Below are 23,343 nucleotides of genomic sequence, written 5' to 3'. Positions count from 1 at the left end.
CGTTTCTTTTTCAGCTACCATTTTCCTTTTTTCCTCTCCACTCTTTTTGTGCCTCTATACTGTTGATCTCACTAGTATTGTCCCATTGAGTTTTGTTTCCCATTTCTTTTTCTACCTTGTTAACCTCTTGCTCCTCTTTGTTACTTGTTCACCTCCTCTGACAAGGTTATTGAGGGGAAAATTGGAGGATGAAGGAATATTATGTATGTTTGCTACTTTGAGTTACTTATGAAGTATTGACATTGACTCTTTATTGATTAACCCTTGGGCCATATCAAAGTGCAAAGTTTCAGAAACAAAGTATTGCTAAATTTGATAAAAGCAATTTAAAATGGAATTTGATAAAATGCAATTTAAAATTTAATTGGAATAAAATACAGTCTATAATGAAATTGGAACAGAATACAATAATTTAAGATATAGGTAAAATATGATAAAATTATATTTCGGCGTCACCCTTGCAATCTATCTAATTAGTCCAACATATGCAGATCTCAACCGAACCATTTTGCTTAAATACTGTGCTGTGTTAAATGTTATGGCTGCACATAAGGGAAGTTGTTTTGATATGGGGATCCCAATGGGTCCTTTGTTTGGTATATGGACCAAGGTACCTGTCTCCCACTCCCTTATACAAGCAACAATCCAATACGATGTGAGCCAGGTCTCCTACCTCTGATGAAGTAATAAAGGGTGAGATAAAAATCTAATAAATACAATATTGAATAGGTTGTTTTCTTGGAATAAGAAAAACAAGTATAGGATGTTTTTGAAGTAGCTTCATTTAACCAGCCCTCTAGGAGGTCTACAGGTCAATTAAGACATGTATAGGATTCTCTGATAACATCAGATAACATCTTCCATAAGCAAATTATTATAGTTTATAATTCATACTTTGTAGCAAGAAAAAATATCCTACTTTCTTAACATTTGCATTATGTTTTCCCCCTTTTCACCTGCCTCAAAGTAGCTGTTTTTCATCTAATAGACATTGGGATTCTCAGGAACAAAAATAATGTCACTATATTGAACTCTACACACCTCAGTCTTAAACACCTTTAAAGGAAACAATGTTAACACATTTTCATGTGCAGATAGTGAGAGAAGGAACAGAAATCACACATTCTGGACCTGACCTCGATCTCCGTTTAGTCAAGTGTTGATTAAATGCATATTGGAATTGTATATAAAAGTTGTTTCAGTAAATGGGAATTGAATCCTAACAGACAGACAAGATGAGACACACATTCAAACATCTATGGACACAATACAGCCAAAATCTCCCAGGTTTCTGAAATCTAGGTGTAATTGAACTACTAAAACAAGAATGGTGGTAAATGCCAGTTATCCTAATCCTCAAGGAAATTAATTTGGTGTAATAGTTAAGGTACCATGCTAGAACCAGGAATATGTGAGTTTTAGTGCCACTTTAGACATGAAAGCCAGCTGGGGGACTTTGAGCTAATCACTAGGTGATGGTGAGTTCTAGTCTCACCTTAGGCACCAAAGCCATCTGGGCGACTCTGAGCTAATCATCAGGAGATGGTGAGTTTTAATTCCACCTTAGGCACCAAAACCAGCTTTAGGTGACTTTCACTAACCCATGGTGAGTTCTAGTCCCACTTTAGGCCTGAAAGCTGACTGGATTTCTTTGGGCCAGTACCTCTCAGTCCAACACACCTCAGAGGGATATTATTGTGAGGACGATAGGGAGAAAAAGGCATCTTGGGTATGTTTGCCACTTTGAATTATTTATATATATAAAAATAAAGACGGGGTGAAAAGGTATCTAAAAAATAAAATAAAGATTCACTTAAAAGATTTGCAGGTCCTTTTCAGAGAAACATATCCTGGAGAAAAATCAGTGGGATACAAAATCCCTATTACAATTTAAAAGGCAAAGCACAAATGTATCCTTTAGGTTCAAAAACAAATCTGTTTTCGCCAACTTCCTTGCTGGTGTTAAGTCTAGTCGCTGATGCTGAAATTTAATTTATTTTGTCTCTGGGAGGCCTACTCGGATCCCACCATGTAGGGTTCCTGCCAGTGTTATTAGCATAGTAGGAAGCTTTAATTGGTTGAATGATTGATTATTCCATTAAAACTTTACAGTGATTAATCAATAGGGGGCAATTTGGTCTGGATGTTTGTGAATTAAGGGCCCTCCTGTTTTACTTTGGAGGCCATTCTTCTTTGTTACTTAAAAGGCAACAAGCTAAAATGTTTTAAAGACAACCTTTCCTTTAAAAAAGAAACATTGCCCACTTTTTAGGTTGTCCATTATCTGAAAGAGGTGAATAAAGCTGTAGCCTGGGGTAGGTTATATTTTTTAACAGATTAACAGAGTTGGAGGGACTTTGCAGGCCATCTAGTCCAACCCCCCACTCAAGCAGGAGACACTACACCATTTCTAACAGATGCTAGCCCAATATCTTCTTGAAAGCCTCCAGTGATGAAGCTCCTGCAATTTCTGAAGGCAACTTCTGTTCCATTGGTTCATTGTTCTCACTGTCAGAAAATATCTCTGGGTATTTCCAGGATAAATCTCTCCTTGATCAGTTTCCATCAATTATTCCTTGTCAGGTCTATAGGTGCCTTGGAAAATAGTGTGACCCCCCCCTTTCCTCTCTCTGGCAGCCCCTCAAATATTGGAAGACTGCTATCATGTCTCCCCTGGTCCTTCTCTTCACTAGACTAGCCATGCCCAGTTCCTGCAACCGTTCATTGTATGTTTTGGTCTCCAGTCCCCTAATCATCCTTGTTGCTCTTCTCTGCATTAGAGTCTCAACATCTTTTTTATAGTGTGGTGACCAAAACTGGATGCAGTATTTTAGGTGTGGTCTTACTAGGGCTTTATAGAATGGTATTAGTACCTCACTTGATCTTGATTGTTTACCTCTGTTAATGCAACTTGGGATTGCATTGGCTTTTCTGGCTGCTGCTGCACACTGCTGGCTCATATTTAGCTGGTTGTCCACTAAGACGCCAAGATCCCTCTCACAGTCAATGCTATTAAGCCTGGTTTCACCCAGTTTAAATGTCTACTTTTAGTTTTTCTCTTTGGTTTAAACCAATCAAGTAGCTGCACTAAAACTTCTCCTGATGGGGCTGAGTCAGTGAATCCAATATTTTAATCAGGGAGAGCAAATGTTTCGTTGATTAACCAGCTGATTAAAGCTTAATGCATGCAATGTTAAATATAAAGTAAACAACTCTAAACAAGCTTCACAGCACAACTCAGCTTCATTTCCAGTAATTATCAGGTTTTTTAAAAACCTTTAAATTGTCAGAAAACTATGTTCAGATACAGCTGTAAACCACATGCTAAAATAACAACATCTGTTAGTTTTCAAGAGACAGTTTCTAGGAACTTTCTCTTTCTCATCAAAAAGGAGATCACAATTATATTTTTTCATTTACATGAGCAAAAACTCATATGCATACCCCTTTGTTGTTAGATGTTTCAACAAAACCTGTTATCGGGTGCAGTTTTTTAACAGGCAGCTCAATTGCAATGCAAATGGAAAGTGATAATGATATTTAAGACACTGACAGTTGTAACTTTCACTGGGGTTCATTTGGATTTTAGGGATCATAAGCAGCAATATTAATTCAAATTGAGAAATATCATTTGATGTGTCAGAACAGAATAGTCCAACCAGAATAGTCCTCTTCTAGACCAGGGATCGCCAACCTTTCGGACCTCAGGGACCACTGAATTCATAATTTTAAATCCCACGGACCACCAATATGAATTTTTTTCAAAAAAAGATAAATAGTATTTAGTGCAATATAAAAAATGCAAATAAATTTTCTGAGGACCACCAACATTTTCTCATGGACCACCAATGATCCACAGATCACCGCTTGTGGCTTTTCTAGACCAATCCCCTGCTCAAGCAGGAGAATCAAAACCATTTCAGACAAGTGACTGTCCAGTCTCTTCTTAAAAACCTCCAGTGTTGGAGCATCCACAACTTCTGGAGGCAAATTGTTCCACTGAAGAATTGTTCAGTCGGGAAATTTCTCCTTAGTTTTAGGTTGCTTCTCTCCTTGATTAGTTTCCATCCATTAGTTCTTGTTTTAGCTTCAGGTGCTTGGAGAACAGGTTGACCCCGCCCCCCTTTATCTTTGTGGCAGCCCCTGAGATATTGGGACACTGCTGTCATGTCACCTGTAGTCCTTCTTTTCATTAAACTAGACATACCCAGTTCCTGCAACCGTTCTTTGTATATTTTAGTCTCCAGTCTCCTAATCATCTTTGTTGGTCTTCTGTGCACTGTTTCTAGAGTCTCCACACCTTTTTTACATCATGGCGACCAAAACTGGATGGCGTATTCCAAGTGTGTCCTTACCAAGACCTTATAAAGTGGTATTAACCCTTCATGTGATCTTGATTCTATCCCTCTGTTTATGCAGCCTAGAACTGTGTTGGCTTTTTTGGCAGCTGCTGCCCATGGCTGGCTCATATTTAAATAGTTGTCCACTAGGACTCCAAGATCCGTCATGTCATTTCATAACTACATTGATATGATGCACTGTACAGCTAGTCCTCAACTTACAATCATTTATTTAGTCACCTTTTGAAGTTGAACAGCACTGAAAAACGTAATTTACAACTAGTCTTTGCACTCACAACCATAGCAATATCCCCATGTTCACATGATAAAAATGCAGGTGCTTGGCAACTGACATGCTTTTACAATGCTTGCAGTGTCTTGGGGTCATGTGAGTTTCTGACAAGTAAAATCAATGGGAGGAAAGTCAGATTTGTTTAATGACCACGTTGTTCACTTAGCAACTGCAATGGTTTGCTTAATAAGCTGGGCAAAAAAAGTTGTAAAATTGGGTGCAATTTACGTAACAACTGCTTTGGTGAGTACCGCTGTGATGCAGTAGTAAGAATGCTGTATCGCAGGCTAATTCTGCTCACTGCCAGGAGTTCGATTCTGTCTGGCTCAAGGCTGACATAGCCTTGCATCCTTCCGACTGGACTGCTTTAAAGGGGTGGTGCAGGGGCTAGAATTCAGTAATGCAGGCTAACTTTACCCACTGCCAGGAGTTCGATCCTGGCCGGCTCAAAGTTGACTCAGCCTTCCATCATTCCGAGGTGGGTAAAATGAGAATTCTGTCTGGCTCAAGGCTGACTCTGTAAGCCGCTTAGAGCACTATAAAGTAGAATGTAAGTCTAAGTGCTATTCTGTTTAGTAACAGAAATCCAGATCCCAATTATGGTTGCAAATCAAGGATTACCTACAATCAAATAAAGGAAGATTTCCGTAAAGGATACCAACAACATTAAAAGCATGGACTTTATTTGAAGTAACATGGACAGGACTGGAAATTCTCTTTTTATAGCATCCTATGTTAGTCATTTCTGTTAGCAAAATATACCATCTTTATCATTTGAAACTTGAGGAAATGAATGCGGCATCAGGTGTACCCTGCCTGTTTCCTGAAACAGAATGATTTCATTTTTTCTGGATTTCTATCTTGGTTATGTCAGCATATTTGCTGTTGACTTGTAAGACCCTTTTCCCTTCACCTGCTGCACTAACGTAATGAAGTGTTGCTAGGCTCTGCTTCATTCTTGGCTGATTGTTGCTTGGCTGGAAGGAAAACACCTGTCTGCAAATACAATGATTTCTTTGTGTAAAAAGGGGAAATACAGAAGATAAAAAGTGTTCTTCCCATTCCTTTCCATGAACACAGTAACAGAATAACAGAGTTGGAAGGCACCTTGGAGGTCATCTAGTCCATCTGCTCAACAGAAGATCCTATACCATTTCAGCCAAATGACTGCCCAGTCTCTTCTTAAAAGTTTCCAGTGGAGGATCAACAACTTCTGAAGGCAAGCCATTCCACTGATTTTAACGGTTATGAAATTTCTCCTTAGTTCTAAGTTGCTTTTCTCTTTGATTAGTTTCCATCTATTGTTTCTTGTCCTGTCCCCAGGTGCTTTGGAGAAAAGTTTGACTCCCTCCTCTTTCTGGCAGCCCCTGAGATATTGGAACACTGCTATCATGCCTTCCCTAGTCCTAACAGTAAAGACAATTAACCAGGTTGCCTTCAGAAATTGCTCCATCACTGGAGGTTTTAAGAAGAGACTGGACAGTCACTTGTCTGAGATGGTACAGGCTCTCCTGCTTGAGCAGGGGGCTGGACTAGAAGACCTCCAAGGTCCCTTCCAGCTCTTGTTCTGTTCCATTCCATTCTTTTCACTAGGCACCCCAATTCCAGAAACCCTTCTTCATACATTTTAGCGGCCTCTAATTATCTTTGCTCCTCTTTTCTGCATTCTTTCCAGATTCTCAACATTTTTTTTAATATTGTGGTGATGAAAACTGGATGCTGTATTGCAAGTGTGAATACTGTATTAGAATATACAACTTCATCCATTAAACATTCTCTTGTACATAATAATGGTGTGACAGAAACTCTGCAGAAATTATTTCAGCAAATATCACTTCAATCTTTTTTCTGACTCCTGAGGAAACAAATCCACTTTTCATCACCCATATCTTTCCTAAACTTGTTCCATAGCCATCCTGCCTTGAATACCTTGCCCCGAATGCTAAATACTAAATTCACTAAATACTAAAATATGATATTCTGAGAGAGGAATATTTGCCTCACTAAGTTTCTGTCAGGAATAACCAGAAGACGCCCTGCTCACCAAAAAGTTTTAAAAGGTTTCATTTGTACATATTTTATCATGGCTTCTAAAACATGGTGAACATTAATCCAGAAATTTATTTTGAATACACTGAAAGAAAAGATAAGATATGGGACAAGGCACCCTTGTGAGAAGGCCTGATTTTGCAACCATTTTTACAATGGCCATTAAGTGAAACACATGATTGTTAAGTAAATCATGAAGTCACAAATGCAAAGCTGTTCTCCCAAATGACCATTTTTTGCTGAAAATCAGCAAAAAACATCATAACTTACTGCACCTGTGTCTGGTTTGCCAATTGCACAGTGGCAGATAGGACAGCACTCCAGGGGGTTAAAGTCATTGCCCAGAGGATCATTGATTGCCCTCTCCCCTCTTTGGAAGAGCTTTATAGCTCCTGCTGCCTTAAGAAAGTTCAAAACATCCTTAAAGATCCATCTCATCCTGGGCATCCTTTTTTTTTTTTTTTTTTGAACTATTGCCATCTGGCAGATGGTACAGAGCAATAGAAACAAGGACAAACGGACTGAAAAACAGCTTCTATCCCAGGGCAGTAACTGTATTGAATTCCACAGTATAATGCCTTCTTAATGCAATATCGGATTTTCAATTTCAATTATATAGCATGTGCAGGATGTTTGTGTGTGTTTATTTTTATAGTTATAATATACACTGAAGATGGCATTTAATGTTGTTATATAATGTGCAATGACAATAAATCCATCCATCCATCTATACATCTCTCCCTCACCCACCCACCTACCTACCTACCTAACTACCTACCTACCTACCTACCTATCCATCCATTCATGTATATCTCTGTCATCTCTCTCTCTCTCTCTCTCTCTCTCTCTCTCTCTCTCTCTCTCCCTACCTATCCACCCACCCACCCATACACCCACCCACCCATCATCCATGTATATCTCTCTGTCATCTATCTATCTATCTATCTATCTATCTATCTATCTATCTATCTATCTATCTATCTATCTATCTATCTATCTATCTATCTATCTATCTATCTATCTACCTACCTACCTACCTACCTACCTACCTACCTACCTACCTACCTATCCACCCACCCACCCATACACCCACCCACCATCCATGTATATCTCTCTATCATCTATCTATCTATCTATCTATCTATCTATCTATCTATCTATCTATCTATCTATCTATCTATCTAACTAACTATCTGACTACCTACCTACCTACCTACCTACCATTAGGACCTTTGCAGCATCCCCATGATCATGTGATTAAAATTCAGATGCTTGGCAAATGGTTCCTATTTATAACAGTTGCTGTGTCCCGGGGTCATATGATTCCCCTTTTCTGACTTTCTGAGAAGCCAAGTCAATGGGGAAGTCAAATTCACTTAACAACCAGGTTACTAACTTATGAACTGCAATGATTCTCTTAACAACTGAGGCAAGAAAGATTGTAAAATGTCTCCCTTAACCACATAAATCTTGGGCTCAGTTGTGGTCATAAGTCAAGGATTAGCTGAATATTCTCAGAGGCATTTATTCCACTGCATGACTTAAACGGAGCCAGGGTAGATATATTTTTCTTTTCCAAGAGGGGAAAGAAACGAAGCCTTCTCAAAGTTAACTTAAGTTCAGGCATGAAAGTACAAATACAGAATGTGCTACTGCCATTCCATTATGATTTCACGTATATATTTGAATTCTGGAAGCTGATTAATTTTTATCACCGTGATAAATATTGATTCGGAAGAGTTCCTGCTTGGTTTGTTCTGTTCTTTTTCTCAAAAGGAGACAACTGAACCTACATTAATTTAAGAAGCATTAAGAATTCACTTTGGATCCTTCATTTTAATTACTTAAACCAACAGAGTCCTCTAAGGTATTTCTCCCCTTAATAACTTCTGACTTGTGCGATGTAGGAAAAGTAAAATTAATGCTAAATATTTTATAATCCATACATAAGGAGCTCTCTTTCTCTCTCTACCAAAACATTTGCTAGAATATATTTTTATATAAATTGAATTCCTAACACTAGTCATTGCTGGTTAATTTATGCATTATTGTTGTGAGATAGAAAACTGCGTCCTCCAACAATTCCCTTTTAGGCTGCCATGCTATCTGCATTCTTGTTATCTACAATGTCATTAACTGCAGTAGATATAGAACTTGAGGTTGTGCTTATGTGCTTCTATATCAATATGTTTTGGAGAACAGTACCTGTTATCCATCTTGCATGGGTGCTTAACTGCCCAGGGAAATGAAAGATTCTGACTTGATATTTAATTGCCAAAAGGGCATTAAGAGTTGTTAACCTAATTTTGCCAAGCTTCTTCTCCAGTAACATTGTACTGCTAACTAGGGCACACACAACCTTTGCCAGACCAATTCTCAAATACAGCTCGTCTGTCTGGAATCTGCACTGTATATCGGACATTAATACAATTGGACGAGTCCAGAGACATTTCACGAGAAGAGTCCTCCACTCCTCTGCTCACAACAGAATCCCTTATGCCACCAGGCTTGAAATGTTGGCCTTGGACATCCTAGAATTATGCCGCCTACGGTCTGACCTAAGCTTGTCTGCAACAATGTCCTATCTGTCAATGACTGCTTCAGCTTCAACCACAATAATACACGGGCAAACAATAGATACAAACTCAAGGTAAACCTTTCCAAACTCGATTGCAGAAAATATGCCTTCAGCAACAGAGTGGTCAATGCCTGGAATGTGTTTACTTGACTCTGTTGTTACATCCTCAAACCCCCAACACTTTAACCTTAAACTGTCTACTGTTGACCTCACCCCATTCCTAAGAGGTCTTGAAGGGTCATGCATAAGCGTACCAGTTGTGCCTACCATCCCTATCCTACTGTTCCCATTTATTTGTGCTCATATCTTATGTATATACTTATACCTGCTTATACTTAGATGTTTATGTGTTATATTCATACTTACACTTGTTTTCTCATACATGCCTGACAAACCAAATATTTTTTTTTTAAAAATTGTCTTCTTACTTCTTTTATTTCCTGCCTCAGTGAAAGGGAGCCAATACTGAAGCTGAATTTACACCCAAAGACAACATTTTATATTTTAACACCCATTCATTCAGAGTAGGTGCTACCCAATTCCTGAATCAAGCTGGACTCTAGACAGCTCACAATACCAAGCAAAAACATTTTTGCACTCGTGTCAGAAGCACCGAAGTGCTTCCGGATTGAAAGGATTAGCCACTGACATCACTGTTGCCTTGGGAACGCCCAGTTGGGGTCTCCATTCATGTCCCCAGCAAGAGCTGGAGTGAAGGACGAGAGCTCAACCCCACTCCAAAGTAAAGCTCGGCTCTTGGACATGGGCCTGCTAATCTGCCCAGCCTCCCAACCACTCGGCCACATTATCAAATAATCAGATAGCAGATCCAAATCAATGAGTAAAACTCACGTATACCAATGACAGAGAATATTTATTCTCTGGTTTGAAATGAGGTGCTCTCAGAACTTGGTTGTTTTCTTGCAGATGTTCCATTACCCAAACCAGGTAACATTTATTTCTTTTATTTATGTTTATTTGTCTACAAGAACAAGGAAACAAGTATGAAATAAATGGAACAATGGCACAAATAAATGGATATAAATAAGCAAAACATAGCCATAAACATATAAAAAGAGTACATATAAATGGGATAGTAGGATAGGGATGGTAGGCATGCTGGTGCACTTATGCACGCCCCCTTAACTTCATCAGTGCTACTATGTTTCCCCGAAAATAAGACCAGATGTTACTTTCTTTCATCTTATTTTTTCCCATGTACGGGAGGCCCACTTCTTCCGCTTGGTCGTGGCGGGGCAGGAGGCCACGCGGTGCACCAGTGCCGCCATCGTGAGGTGGGGAGATGGAGCTGTCCCATGTGCCCTGCACTGGCTTAACTCAGGGCCCCCACAGCCAGGCCATCCACGCCCTGACACCTGCTCACCTCGCAGCCGTGGCACCAACCTGCTGCTCGGCCTTTTGCTTCCTGGTGGCCGCAAGCAAACAGAAGACGTGGTCCAGTAGTCATGTGACTGGGTGGGCGTGGCCAGCTTTTTTTTTCACTTTCAGCTTTTTTTTTAGCTTTTTAAAGCATTTTTTTGGGGAAAAAATGCTTTAAAAGTTTTTTTAAAAATAGCTTCCGACGATCGTGCAGCTCAGCTGTGAGCTGCACGATTGTCGGAAGCTATTTTTAAAAGACTTTTAAAGCATTTTTTCCCTGCCAGTTCGAAACAGCAGAGAAAAAATGCTTTAAAAAGCTAAAAAAAAAATAGCTTCCAACGAAGCTGAGCCACGTGATCCTGGAAAGCTTTTTTAAAATTACCGGTTCGCAGAACCAAGGACAATTGTGTATGCAGTGGCAAAGTTCTGTGCTGCTGCAATGTCCATAAGAAAAAAATTGGCTACAATATAGTACCATCTTGTACCAATTATCTGGACATACCTTTAACAATCTTTGGACCATAATGTTATTATCCACTTTTAATGTAAATACTTTTAATTATATTTTAATGTTAGTATTTTTAATATAGTGTAAAGACAAATGTATATTGCTGGTCTTTGACCGTAATAAAGATCTAACTTACTTACGTCCCTCTGGGAGGATTTCACCCCTGGTGCACACATAAAAACATGCTAGGGCTTATTTTTGGCATATATCTTATTTTTGGAGAAACAGGTAGTACCAGGCATCAGCTATCAGAGAACACTAAGGGCCCCTCACTCACATATACACATATACACCAAACGGGGGCTACAATCACTACAATAGTTTGGGAGAAGAGTCAGGTTTTTAAGACCCTCTGAAACACCATCAGGAGTGGGAACCACTTGGAGTTCAAGGAAATCTTCTGTCAGGCCTGTAGCCAGTTCCTTTTGGGATCTTTGGCCTGCCACACTAATATTCTATTCTACTATGCTGTTTCATTAGTGGGGAAATGGGAAGAGGGATTGTAAGCAGTAAGATACTATGTAGCCACAGCAAAATTCTTTATAGAAAGCCAAGGTCATCCTTTGTCTCTCTACCTTTGCACCTGTCCGGAACTGGATGGGTGGAACTGCCAGCATGGCAGTGGGAGATTGGACCATGGGATGGACTTGTGGGTGTGGGGGCAAGATCATGAACTCTCACCCGGATAGGGAAAACCCAGGAAGCTCAGATTTGGATTTTCCCAGATGTGCCAACATGGCTCTCTTAATAAATTGGAACTTAGAGCAATACTTTGCCTCAGACTCTGATTTAATTTTGGATGTTATTTGGAACCCTGGCATCTTCATTCTCAGGAACTTTGAGAGAGGCAGAGAAATTTTGCTTAGTACAGATGAGAAAGTAAATTCCTTTTGCAGTTCCTTTTATTTTTTATATCCAGAATCAGACTATTAAACTTTCCCTGAAAGTTGACCATGTTAGCAACACCCATATTTGGAGGACAATACTCTCCTTTATCCAAAAGTAAACTGTTGAATGAATTTGATATGGATCAGAGCCGAGAAACCTTACCGGATGAGCAATCAGAGCCTGTCCACTTTGGGTCACAACTGCACAGTCCTGTCTCCAGGACAAAAGTGCCATGGCCGGAACATTGTTCTTGACAGATGGGAAGTGATGTTTCACAGTTGACTCCACCCCAGCCCATGGAACAGTGGCATTCTCCTTGGACACAGACTCCGTGACCAGAACACATTGGGTCTAAGCAGTCCTCTGGAAGATAAAATAGGGAAGCAAGGACATGAAATAGCCAACAGAAATCAAGTAAAAGTATCCTTACACTTTCAAGGATAAGGTTTGAAGGCAAACACACTCTTCCTTTGAAGCTTCAGACTGTGAAACTGTAAAGCAAACTATATTACAACTAAGGAAGAAAGGAAGGTTTAGCAAGGTCCAGACCTTCCGTATATACATAATTTTGTATTTATTTATTTTGCAATGTTTATGTAGTGTACATAGGAGATGTTGACCCTTAGAGCTGCATGCAACAAAATTTCATTTTAAAGTGTACATTAGTGTAAATTAGTGTACATTCAAAGTGACAATAAATTCTACTCTACTCCACTGTACTCTACTCTAATACAAATTCCTTGTGTGTCCAATCACACTTGGCTAATAAAAAATAAAGAATTCTCTTCTCTTCTGCCCTTCCCTTCCATTCTAATTCAAATTCCTTGTGTGTCCAATTACACTTGGCCAATAAAGAATAAAGAATTCTCTTTTACCATGCCATTCCCTTCCTATTTCTATTTCTATTCTATTTCTATTCTATTTTTCAGTGTTTAGCAGGGTCCAGACATTCAGTCAGAACTTTCATAGCATTGGAGGAGCTGATATTGAAAGATATTTTGGAACTCAACTCTCACCAATGGATCTGAAAGATTTACAACAGCTTCTAAGATTGCTGGTGTATTTTACCCAACAGATTAACCTGTGTAAAGTTTTTGCTATCAGTAGAAACACAGTAATTCTTCAGCTAGAAAATTAGTTTCTCCGTTGCTGGAATTCATTCACAGAGAGGATTTTTAACACTCATACAGTTTTGGAAATAACATATTTAATTCTATATAAGTAATGGCTCGATATTAGCTATATTCATCTCATGGTGAGATGGACAGCAAATAAATCTAATACATAAATAAAATCAAATTAAATAAAGAAATATTGCTTTTATTTTAATCTGCTGATTCAGTTTTCAAACATTTTTTGTATCCTATGTACCAGTAAGTGGAGTGAGTGTTTAATTTTCTTTCCTTTAAGAACAAGAAAAAAAGGAAGGCAGTAAAAGTCACAATTGAACAAGATGCTGGATTTTATCAGCGGGCAGAAGTTTCCAGCAGGAATCATTCCACGTTCAGAATAGCCTGTTTGAGAGGTACAGGCAGCCCTTGACTTAAAACACTTTATTTGGTGACTGTTCAAAGTTACCCTGGCACTGAAAAAAGTGACCTATGACCATTCTTCACACGTATGACCATTGCAGCATTCCCGTGGTCATGTGATTTAAAAAAAAAACTTGGCAACTTCCACATAATTATGATGGTTTCAGTGTCCTGGGGTCATGTGATTACTTTTTGTGACCTTCTGATCAGCAAAATCAATGGGGAAGCCAGATTAACTGAAGAACAATGTTATTAACTTAATAAGTGCAGTGACTTAAACACCAGAAAGAAAAGGTCATTCAATGGGGCAAAACTCACTTAACAAATTTTCGTTCCGCAACATTAATTTTGGGCTCAATTGTGGTCATAGGTCAAGTAGAACTCAAGGCCCGGGGGCTGGATCCGGCCCACGGGGTGCTTAGATCTGACCTGTGGGGCCACCCTGGAAACAGCAAAGGACCGGCCTGCAGTGCCTCTGCCATGGGCGCATGTGAGGGCTGCAGGCAGCCCTTGCAAGCTCTGTTTTTACTTTCGGCAGTCGGTGCGATGGCTTTTTAAGTACCGAACCTTTTGACACTTTGGAAGTAGACTTCCAAGAACAAAAAAAGAGACCAACCTTCTTCACAGATCTCTCCTTTATAACCCGGGACGCAAATGCAGATTCCCATGATACATGTGCCATGACCAAAGCAGGTGGGGTCGATGCACTGTTCCTCTGGGACATCACATTCTGCTCCTTTCCATCCATTGCGACAAACACAGTGGCCCTGCTCGTATTCCCCGTTTCCACTGCATAAAACTGGACAGGAATCTGTGGAAGGAAGATGAAATTCGGCGTCAATAATCTCCATCAGATGATGTCTTCATCAAAGAAGCTTCTGCAGTTCTAACTTTCATGGAGAAGCAAAGTGTTTTCAAAGGAAAAAAAAAACAACGCCTGTTCTGACCTAGGCCTCCTTAAAAAGCAAGAAACAGAATCTTGGTCGTGGCAAAATCTCTTTTATTTACACAACTGTGAATTCCTTTCATTCACAGTCAGCAAGGCTTGGCAAAACAGTCTTTCAGAGGAATATTTATCAACACGAACTTTATCTCGCTTGGAGAGCTGCCAGATAACTAGTTTCCAAATGCAGGGCAAGGCAACACTTGGCACAGAGTCTCTTATAATCACAAACAGAACTTTCCACTCTTGAAACAACTGAAGAAACAAATTGTTTCCTGCAAAAGCCCACTCCCAGTTTGCTCCTTTTTTGTTTCCTATGGGAGGGGCAAATCACCTTCAAGGTGTTACTTTACTCTTAAGTCTACCCTGCTTTCTTAATTGTCCTTGTCTTCTGGTAGCTTTGTGTATGCGCACACTGGGAACAGGCTCCAGTTGTTCCTCTGCCTCACTGCTGTCTAGCTCTCTCTCTGCCTCTGATGCAGAACCCTCATCTGAGCTTTCCTCAGCCCCCAGGACTGGCCCCTGTTCCTCCCCAACCTCCTAACTGTCTGACTGCTGCCAGCTCCGCTGGCCACCGGTGGACTACAACATCACCTACCAAGGAAATCCAGTTGCCTTCTGAATAAAAAGCATCTTTGGAACAACTGTGATTGGGATGATGGAGCAGCTCCCTCTTTTCTTTTAATATTTTTTTCATTTTAAATATATGTAAGTATTGAATACTTGAACAGTGTGGAATCTGGGTATTGGTAGTTTTGATACAAAATAATATTGATCATATCAGTTACATTAATCATACTCACATAATTATAATAATATTATAGATATTAAAATTAAAGTTATTAACATTAGTATTTGCTTCACCATGTACATAATGCTTCACATAGATGACTTATTTTCTGGAAACAACTACTGTGGGGATAAGACACCCTAAAACCCATCGGGATTTGTGTTCTGTTAAGATACAGCCTGATGTGCCTTAAAATGGCTTCTACTGTACAACGTAGAGGAGTTGCCATTGTAACAATTTCATAATACTCCATAAGGGGGGGGGGGGTTCCCCTCTGGTAAGGGGGAAAATCCAGCATTAGAAATGACGTTTGGTCCAGACATTTTCCCCCTATACATAAATACACGGGCAATGCTGGGTTATTGGATAGTTCTTAATAGAACTAATCTTATAGAGCCAAGGTGGCGCAGTGGTTAAATGCAGCACTGCAGGCTACTGCTAGATCAGCAGGTCAGCGGTTCAAATCTCACTGGCTCAGGGTTGACTCAGCCTTCCATCCTTCCGAGGTGGGTAAAATGAGGACCCAGATTGTTGGGGGCAATATGCTGACTCTCTGTAAACTGCTTAGAGAGGCCTGAAAGGCCTATGAAGCGGTATATAAGTCTACTGCTACTACTACTACTATATTAGGAGGTATTTTAGTTCTAACCAGGGAAGATGGAATATCTCCATAGACAAGTAGGAATGTTGGTATATTTGGGTGAGTGTGTTCAGTTTCAAAGCCATACCTCGTGCGCAATCAGGACCGAGGAATCCTGGGAAACAGTGGCAATGGCCAGAAATGCATTCTCCATTTCCATTGCAGTTAGTAGAACAATCATCCATGACTTCTGTTCACAGAAAGACCAAAACAAAACAAAAAACAAGAAATGCATACTGGATGTGAAAACTACCTCCCCAAAGAAGGCATAGCATACCACACAATCATTTGGCAGGCGATGGCAACAACTAATCCCGTGCCTAGTACTCAGGCTGCATGAGTGGTGGTGCAGGCAACCTGACTCACTCAAGCAGGAGGCTCACATGCTTGCACAGCCCCACTTGTGGGAGAGGCAAGTGCATGGGAGGGTGACGGGCACATAAGCTCATCATCTCACATTGGAGCGGGGGGGCACACATGCTCGTAGCCCTACTCGCATGAGCGGTGGGCACAGATGCCCGCTGCTCACACAAATGAAACTGTTTACATGCATGCATGTGCACCTGTGGACTGTGGTCCACTACCAGGCTGGGGCCTATTGGCATCCCGACTTACTCAAGCAGCGGGCAACTTCCCCTCCCAAAAAAGCATCCCCTCGTTCCTCTCCCACCAACCTAGAAAACTTGGGGAACGCTGAATTACTCCAACAATGGGTAAATATATTGTCTCAACATATAACGACTCAATTGTCTCAGCCATTAGCTTTCAGAGTTTAAATTCTAACCTAGCTTCGGTCTTCACTCCATATTTAAGAGGTTCCTAAGGGGGCAAGCATGAGTTCCCTGGTATGCCCGTCGCCCCTGTCACATTTTGATTTTCTTATTTCCTTTCCTCAAATTTGTAATTTTGTTTGACAAATAAAATAAATAAATCTTGCCTGAATTTGCATATTTGCAATGGAGTACGCCAATGGGCTGTGTGTGTGTGTGTGTGTGTGTGTCTGTGTTTTCTCATCTGGTTCCTTCTGTTAAGGGAAATGACAAATCATCCAGAGCTGATCTGTGCAACATGGGCTGAGTAGTCCTGCAGGGACTTACTGTAGCTTCTACTACCCTGAAATGGCACTGCTGAAAATGTCACTTTTTTTTTCATTTCCCCTAAAATATGGATGGCAAGGATCCTCCACTTTCATTTAGACTTTTAATGCACCAATGAATTTCAGGCTAACTTAGAAGGTTAAGACTGGAAATTTGCCTTTGAAAGATCTAGTATTTACCTCACTGAGTACTCCCACTTTTCCAAAAAGCCAACAAAACCCACCCATGCACTTTCTAGTTGCACTCACTCACTTGAAGCTTTCAAGAAGACATCGGACTGCCATTTGTCAGAAATGGTATAGGGCCGTGATGGAGAACCTATGGCACGCATGCCACAGGTGGCACACGGAGCCATTTGTTAGGGCACGTGAGGCGTTGCCCTGTCAGCTGACTTCGTTGCCCTATCAGCTGACTTTTGAGGCCATTTTTCGCCCTCTGGAGGCTTCCTTGCAGCCTGAGGAGTGGGAAAAACCAGCCCTACAGGCAAACTGGATGCGCGGAAACGGAATTCCGGTTTGCTCGTAGGACCATTTTTTGCCCTCCAGAGCCTGCAGGGAAGCCTCCTGAAGGCCCCTGAAGGCACTGGGGGTCAAAAATTGCCCCTACGGACAAACCGGAAGTTACTATTCCTGTCCGTAGGTCTGTTTCTTTGCCCTCCGGAGGCTTCAGGGAAGCTCCTGAAGCCTCCGGAGGGCCTCCAGGGGAGGCTGCGCCAAAAGTGTGTGTATATGGGGGGGGGGGGTTGTTTGCTGGTCATGTGTGCATGCGTGCACAGGGGGCACGGTGTGAATAGCATTGGGTGAGGCATGCCCATGAACAACCCCCCTGCGCTCCCCCCACTTTTGGCACAGGAACCATAAAAGGTTAGCTATCATTGGTATAGGGTCTCCTGCTTGGGTGGAGGGGATTGGACTAGATGACCTACAAGGGCCCTTCCCACTCTATTAATCTGATTCTAATGATATCATACAGTGGTCAGTTGCAAATCTCCAGACGTTATGGAAGCCAACTTGGTTCACTGTAGTGGTTTAGGTAGAGCATGCAGCATTCTTGGGGGTTTTACAAGCCAGAATCATAAACCACGATTTCTTGGATAATGAATTCTGCTTGGCTTGGGAGCCACAAGCCATTATTCTCAGATACAGCTGAAATTTTAAGCCTCTTTATCCATGGAAAGCGCAGATAATCAAGAATTCAAGCTTCACATTTCATCTGAAGATACTCTGCTGTCTTTGCAACTGAGCATTCCCATTTAAATTAATCTTAAACTCCACAGTACTGAGACCACCAGAAAAATCGAAATGTTCCTATGCTACTGTAAAATTGCATTTCAGAATTTCATGTTCCCAACTAATCTGGAAAGAAAATCAAATTGTGAGTGGCAGGTGGGCTCTTTTTGTTCTGTGAAAAAGTAACCGAGTTTATGTATCATGCTAAGCCATTTCAATTTGGTTTTTTTAAAAAACAACTTGGTTTAGTCAAAGTGTAAATCCTGCCGATTGTAATTATTCATGCTAACCTTGTTTATATAAACTGATTCAGAACCTTTCCCAACCAAATAAACCCCAAATATGTGGAGCTGATGAAATAATGATCACACATATATATATCTGGAACACACGGTATGTGCTGAGACCCCAGTGGTGGGATTCAAATAATTTAACAACCGGTTCTCTGCCCTAATGACCAGATGGTTAGGTGTGGCTCTGTGGTCATGTGACTGGGTGGGCGTGGCCAACTCAACGTCACTTAGGTCGATGGCTGCTTTTGCCTTAGCTGTTACAATGTAATAAGGGTTACCCGGAGAGGCACTTTCTGTAAGCAGGGCAACAAAGATTAGGCTAGAAACAACCCCAGAATGTTTCCTTCCTCCTTCCTTACAGGATTAGCCCTGAGAAGTGGAAAAAAACAAAAGGAGATTTCTTCCAACAACCGGTTCTCCGAACTGCTTAGAAAGTTAAAAACCGGTTCTCCCGAATAGATGCGAACTGGCTGAATCCCACCACTGGCTGAGACCCTACTGTCTCCATCAAATCTATGAAAAAATAAAAAAATATGATCTCTTACCAATTGCTGTGGTCAGCATAAGGACTTGCTCCACTTTCTTGCCGTCGTTGTAAAATGCCATGTGCCACGCTCCTTGGTCCATATATTCTATGAAACCAGTTTCTTGCATGGACATTAAAATTAGATTTCTTGGCCCCTGGTGAGATTCTTCAAAATGTCTTGGTTCCTGTTTAATTAGCTGTTTTCCATCCATTAGTTTTACAAAGTCAAACTGAAACAGCACAGATTACAGAAATGATCAAATGAATTCTTGTTGCCTTTCATCTCAGAGGAATCCTTTATTTATTTATATTCCATTCCTTTTCTCCTTGACATCGACAGCAATGTGCTGCCTCTTCAAAGTTAGTTCCCAAACCCAAACTAAACTTAGTTTAACTTCACCAATTCCTTCCACGACCATTAAAAGGAAGCTGTTTTAGTGCTTTGTGAATTAGATACTAATAACCTGACTTTGATTGAAGCATGGACATATTTGAACAAGTATTTTAATCAGTTGGATGATTTGGACATATAACATTATCCTTCACGAGATCCATGCTGGTCACCAATAAAGGTTCTTGTTCTACAATCAACATAGTACTAGCACTTAGACGTACAGTATATACCACTTCACAGCGCATTACAGCAGTCAATAAGGATACATTTTCTGACAGTGAGAGCAATCAACCCATGGAACAGAAGTTGCCTTCAGAAGATGTGGGAGCTTCATCAGTGGAAGCTTTCAAGAAGAGATTGGAACTGTCATCTGTCAGAAATGGTGTAGGGTCTCCTGCTTGGATGGGAGGTTGGACTAGATGACTTACAAGGTCCCTTTCACCTCTGTTAATCTCAAAGCAGTTTACAGAGTCAGCATATTGCACCCAGCAATCTGGGTCCTCATTTTACTGACCTTGGAAGGAAGGATGGCTGAGTCAATCTTGAGCTGATCACAACCGAACTCCTGACAGTGGGCAGAGTTAGCCTGCAATTATGCATTCTAATCACTGCACCACCATGGCTCGTCTTTTATCTAACCCTGATATCTTGCTCTCTATATAGGGATTCTAGACAGAGATTCATTTATCCAGTCTTGAAGAGGTTTCCCACCATGGGGTGTGATTATTATTATTTCTTTCAGATCCAAACTCAAAAATATCCTCCCAAGTTGTCCAGTTTTGTGCTACCATCTGTACAATCAATTTTCAGGCACTTAGTTATTCGTCCCTTTTAATAACACTATTCTTATTTTATGACTTATGTTCCCATTTATTTTTAGATCTCATTTTCCGCATTGTATTTTTGTTTTATGTATCAGTCCTACCATTAGATATTTTACTGTACAGATAGTCCTCAGGTTAGAGCCATTTATTCAGGGATCTTTCAAAGTTATGACAGGGCTGAACAAAGAGAAGCTGCGACCAATTTTTGAAATTCATACCCCTGAAGTATTCCCATGGTCACGTGATAAAAATCTGGATGCTTCATGACCAACCTTCATTTATCATTGGTTTTAATGTGGTTTTAACTGTGAGGGGGATCTTGGCGTGGACAACTAGCTAAATATGAGCCAACAATATGCAGCAGCAGCCAAAAAAGGCGACTCAATCCTAAGCTCCATTTACAGAGAGATACAATCAAGATCAAATGAAGTACTAATACCACTCTATAAAGCCTTAGTAAGACCACACCTAGAGAACTGCATCCAGCTTTGGTCACCACACTATAAAAAAGATGTTGAGACTCTAGAAAGAGTGCAGAGAAGAGCAACCAAGATGATTAGGGGACTGGAGATTAAAACATATGAAGAATGGTTGCAGGAACTGGGCATGGCTAGTCTAGTGAAGAGAAGGACCAGGGGACACATGATAGCATCCTTCCAATATTTGAGGGGCTGCCACAGAGAGGAGGGGCACAGGCTATTTTCCAAAGCACCTGAAGGTCGGACAAGGAATAATGGATGGAAACTGAAGGAGGAGAGATTCAACCTAGAAATAAGGAGAAATTTTCTGACAGTGAGAACAATCGACCAATGGGAGCTTGCCTTCAGAAGTTGTGTGAGCTTCACCACTGGAAGCTTTTAAGAAGATACAGGACTGCCATCTGTCAGAAATGGCATAGGCTGTTTGGGCGGGGCGGGGGGGGTTGGACTAGATGACCTACAAAGTACCTTCCAACTCTGTTAATATGTAAATCTGTAATTTACGGCCTAATTATGACCCTATTTCCCCTATTCGCCCAGGGTGGGTCATAAATCACATTCTCCAACAGAGAACTTTTGCAGGCTGTAGAGATCACGCCTCTCTGGCTGCTGCAGGTAACCTGGGAGACAGCCTTGAGAAAGATATGTGTGGAATGAGCTTCTGTTTGTGGCTGCCATGCTGCTTCATCAGTTCCCTATCCCCCTTGCCTATAGCAACTTGAGAGCAGGCCAAGGATGCTTTGTGAGTTGACATCAAGAACATCCTGGAAACTTCCTCTTTCTCTTTGAGAAACTGCAGTCCAGAAAACACAACAGACAGTGCAACAGCCAGATGCAAACTGGCAAATATTGCTTGCATAATAAACCATGACCAAATTTTCACAACATTTATGTAACACTAGACTGCTTATCATTTCATCCATAGGGCTGGGATAAAGGGAAAAGTGAGAGGATTTAGCAAGGACAATTTGTGTTGTGCCCCAATTTTTTAATTTCCTAAAAATAGACAGATTAAGTCAGGCAGAAGCTTCGGTTCCTTTTTTTAATTTCTAACATAGAAGCAAAATATGAAAAACAAAACAAAACCATGCCCCATCTTTTTAAAAACATTTTTGGGGAAACTGGCTCAAAGCTTGTATGTCCTTAAAATGTTCCCTATTTTTTTTTTCCCGAACAAAAGCATTGGCAATTAACAATTTACATGAAGTGGTTTTTCTTGTGCACACGTACTGTCCAAAAGGCAGAAAAGCAAATTGCCTTGGAAAAGCAAATTGCCTTGGAAAAGCGGTTGGGGGACAAAATGGAAACTATTTATTTATGAAGACACAAAAATAAATGTAGACGTTCAGGGAAGAAAGATTCCTTACCCTTCGAGTGTTCAAATCGAAAGACGGGTGTGAATCTTTATCCTTTGTTTCCAACGAAAACAAACAATAAAGGCAAATCTCTTTATCTTTTTAGCGCTATATGAGATATTCTTTCAAAAGGCTGTCAAAAGGTGTTAATTAAATGAGGATGATTCACTGCTCTGGGGAAGATTTATAGGTGCTTATATATGAACAAAAGTCAGGTTGTAGATATTTTTGGGACTGTTTGCAGTACACCCCAGCAGGTAGTAATAACTATCATAAGGTATTCTAAATATGGGGGCAAAATATATATTTTGCTTTAGACTTTTCTCTAGACTAGCCATGGACTATGGCTAGTTTAGAGAAAAGAAGGACTAGGGGAGACATGATAGCAGTATTCCAATATTTGAGGGGCTGCCACAAAGAAGAAGGGGGGGGGGGGTCAGCTTATTTTCCAAAGCACCAGAGAGCAGGACAAGAAACAATGAATAGAAACTAATCAAGGAGAGAAGCATCCTGGAATTAAAGAGAAACTTCCTAAAAGTGAGGACAATTAACTAGTGCAACAGCTTGCCTCTAGAGGTTGTGGGAGCTTCATCATTGGAGGATTTTAAAGAGGCTGGATAGTCTGAAATAAACTAGAAGAATTCCAAGGTCCCTCCTAGCTCTATCTGAACTGAAATTCAAAATCAAACAACTGTCTAAAAAGGTAAAGGTTCCTCTCACATATATGTGCTAGTTGTTCTCAATTCTAGGGGGCTCATCTCTATTTCAAAGCGAAAGAGCCAGCAGTGTCCAAAGACGTCTCATGTGGTCATGTGGCCAGCATGACTAAACACCAAAGGTGCATGGAACACTATTACCTTCCCACCAAAGGTCCCTATTTTTCTACTTGCATTTTTTACATGCTTTCGAACTGCTAGGTTGGCAGAAGCTGGGACAAGTAACGGGAGCTCACTTCGTTACGTGACACTAGGGATTCAAACCACTGAACTGCTGACCTTTCTGAACAACAAGCTCAGCATCGTAGCCATGGAGCCACCGCATTCCTTAAGCAACTGTCTATTGTTTAATAAAATTACAGTTGGAAGATTTCCTGTGTTTCGTAGATTTGGCAAAATTGTTTTCCTCCTTGCCTGCTTACATAAAATGAAGAAAAAATTCTCAATTGCTAAGAAAGAATCACGATAAAAAAGACTCCTTAAGTTCAGA

General features: G+C 40.6%; 1 protein-coding gene across 1 annotated transcript in view; it reads right to left on the bottom strand.

The window, feature by feature from the left end:
- The window catches only part of LOC116516109 (teneurin-1-like), a 348,491-nt gene that overhangs the window by 142,712 nt on the left and 182,436 nt on the right, over positions 1-23,343 (bottom strand). The window contains 4 exon segments of the mRNA XM_032228512.1: positions 12,198-12,398; positions 14,184-14,378; positions 16,029-16,130; positions 19,105-19,315. Coding sequence (XP_032084403.1) covers positions 12,198-12,398; positions 14,184-14,378; positions 16,029-16,130; positions 19,105-19,315 — 709 coding nt within the window.

This window comes from Thamnophis elegans, chromosome 12 (assembly GCF_009769535.1).
Source record: "Thamnophis elegans isolate rThaEle1 chromosome 12, rThaEle1.pri, whole genome shotgun sequence".
Taxonomy (NCBI): Eukaryota; Metazoa; Chordata; class Lepidosauria; order Squamata; family Colubridae; genus Thamnophis; species Thamnophis elegans.
This window is presented reverse-complemented; position numbering and strand designations above follow the sequence as displayed.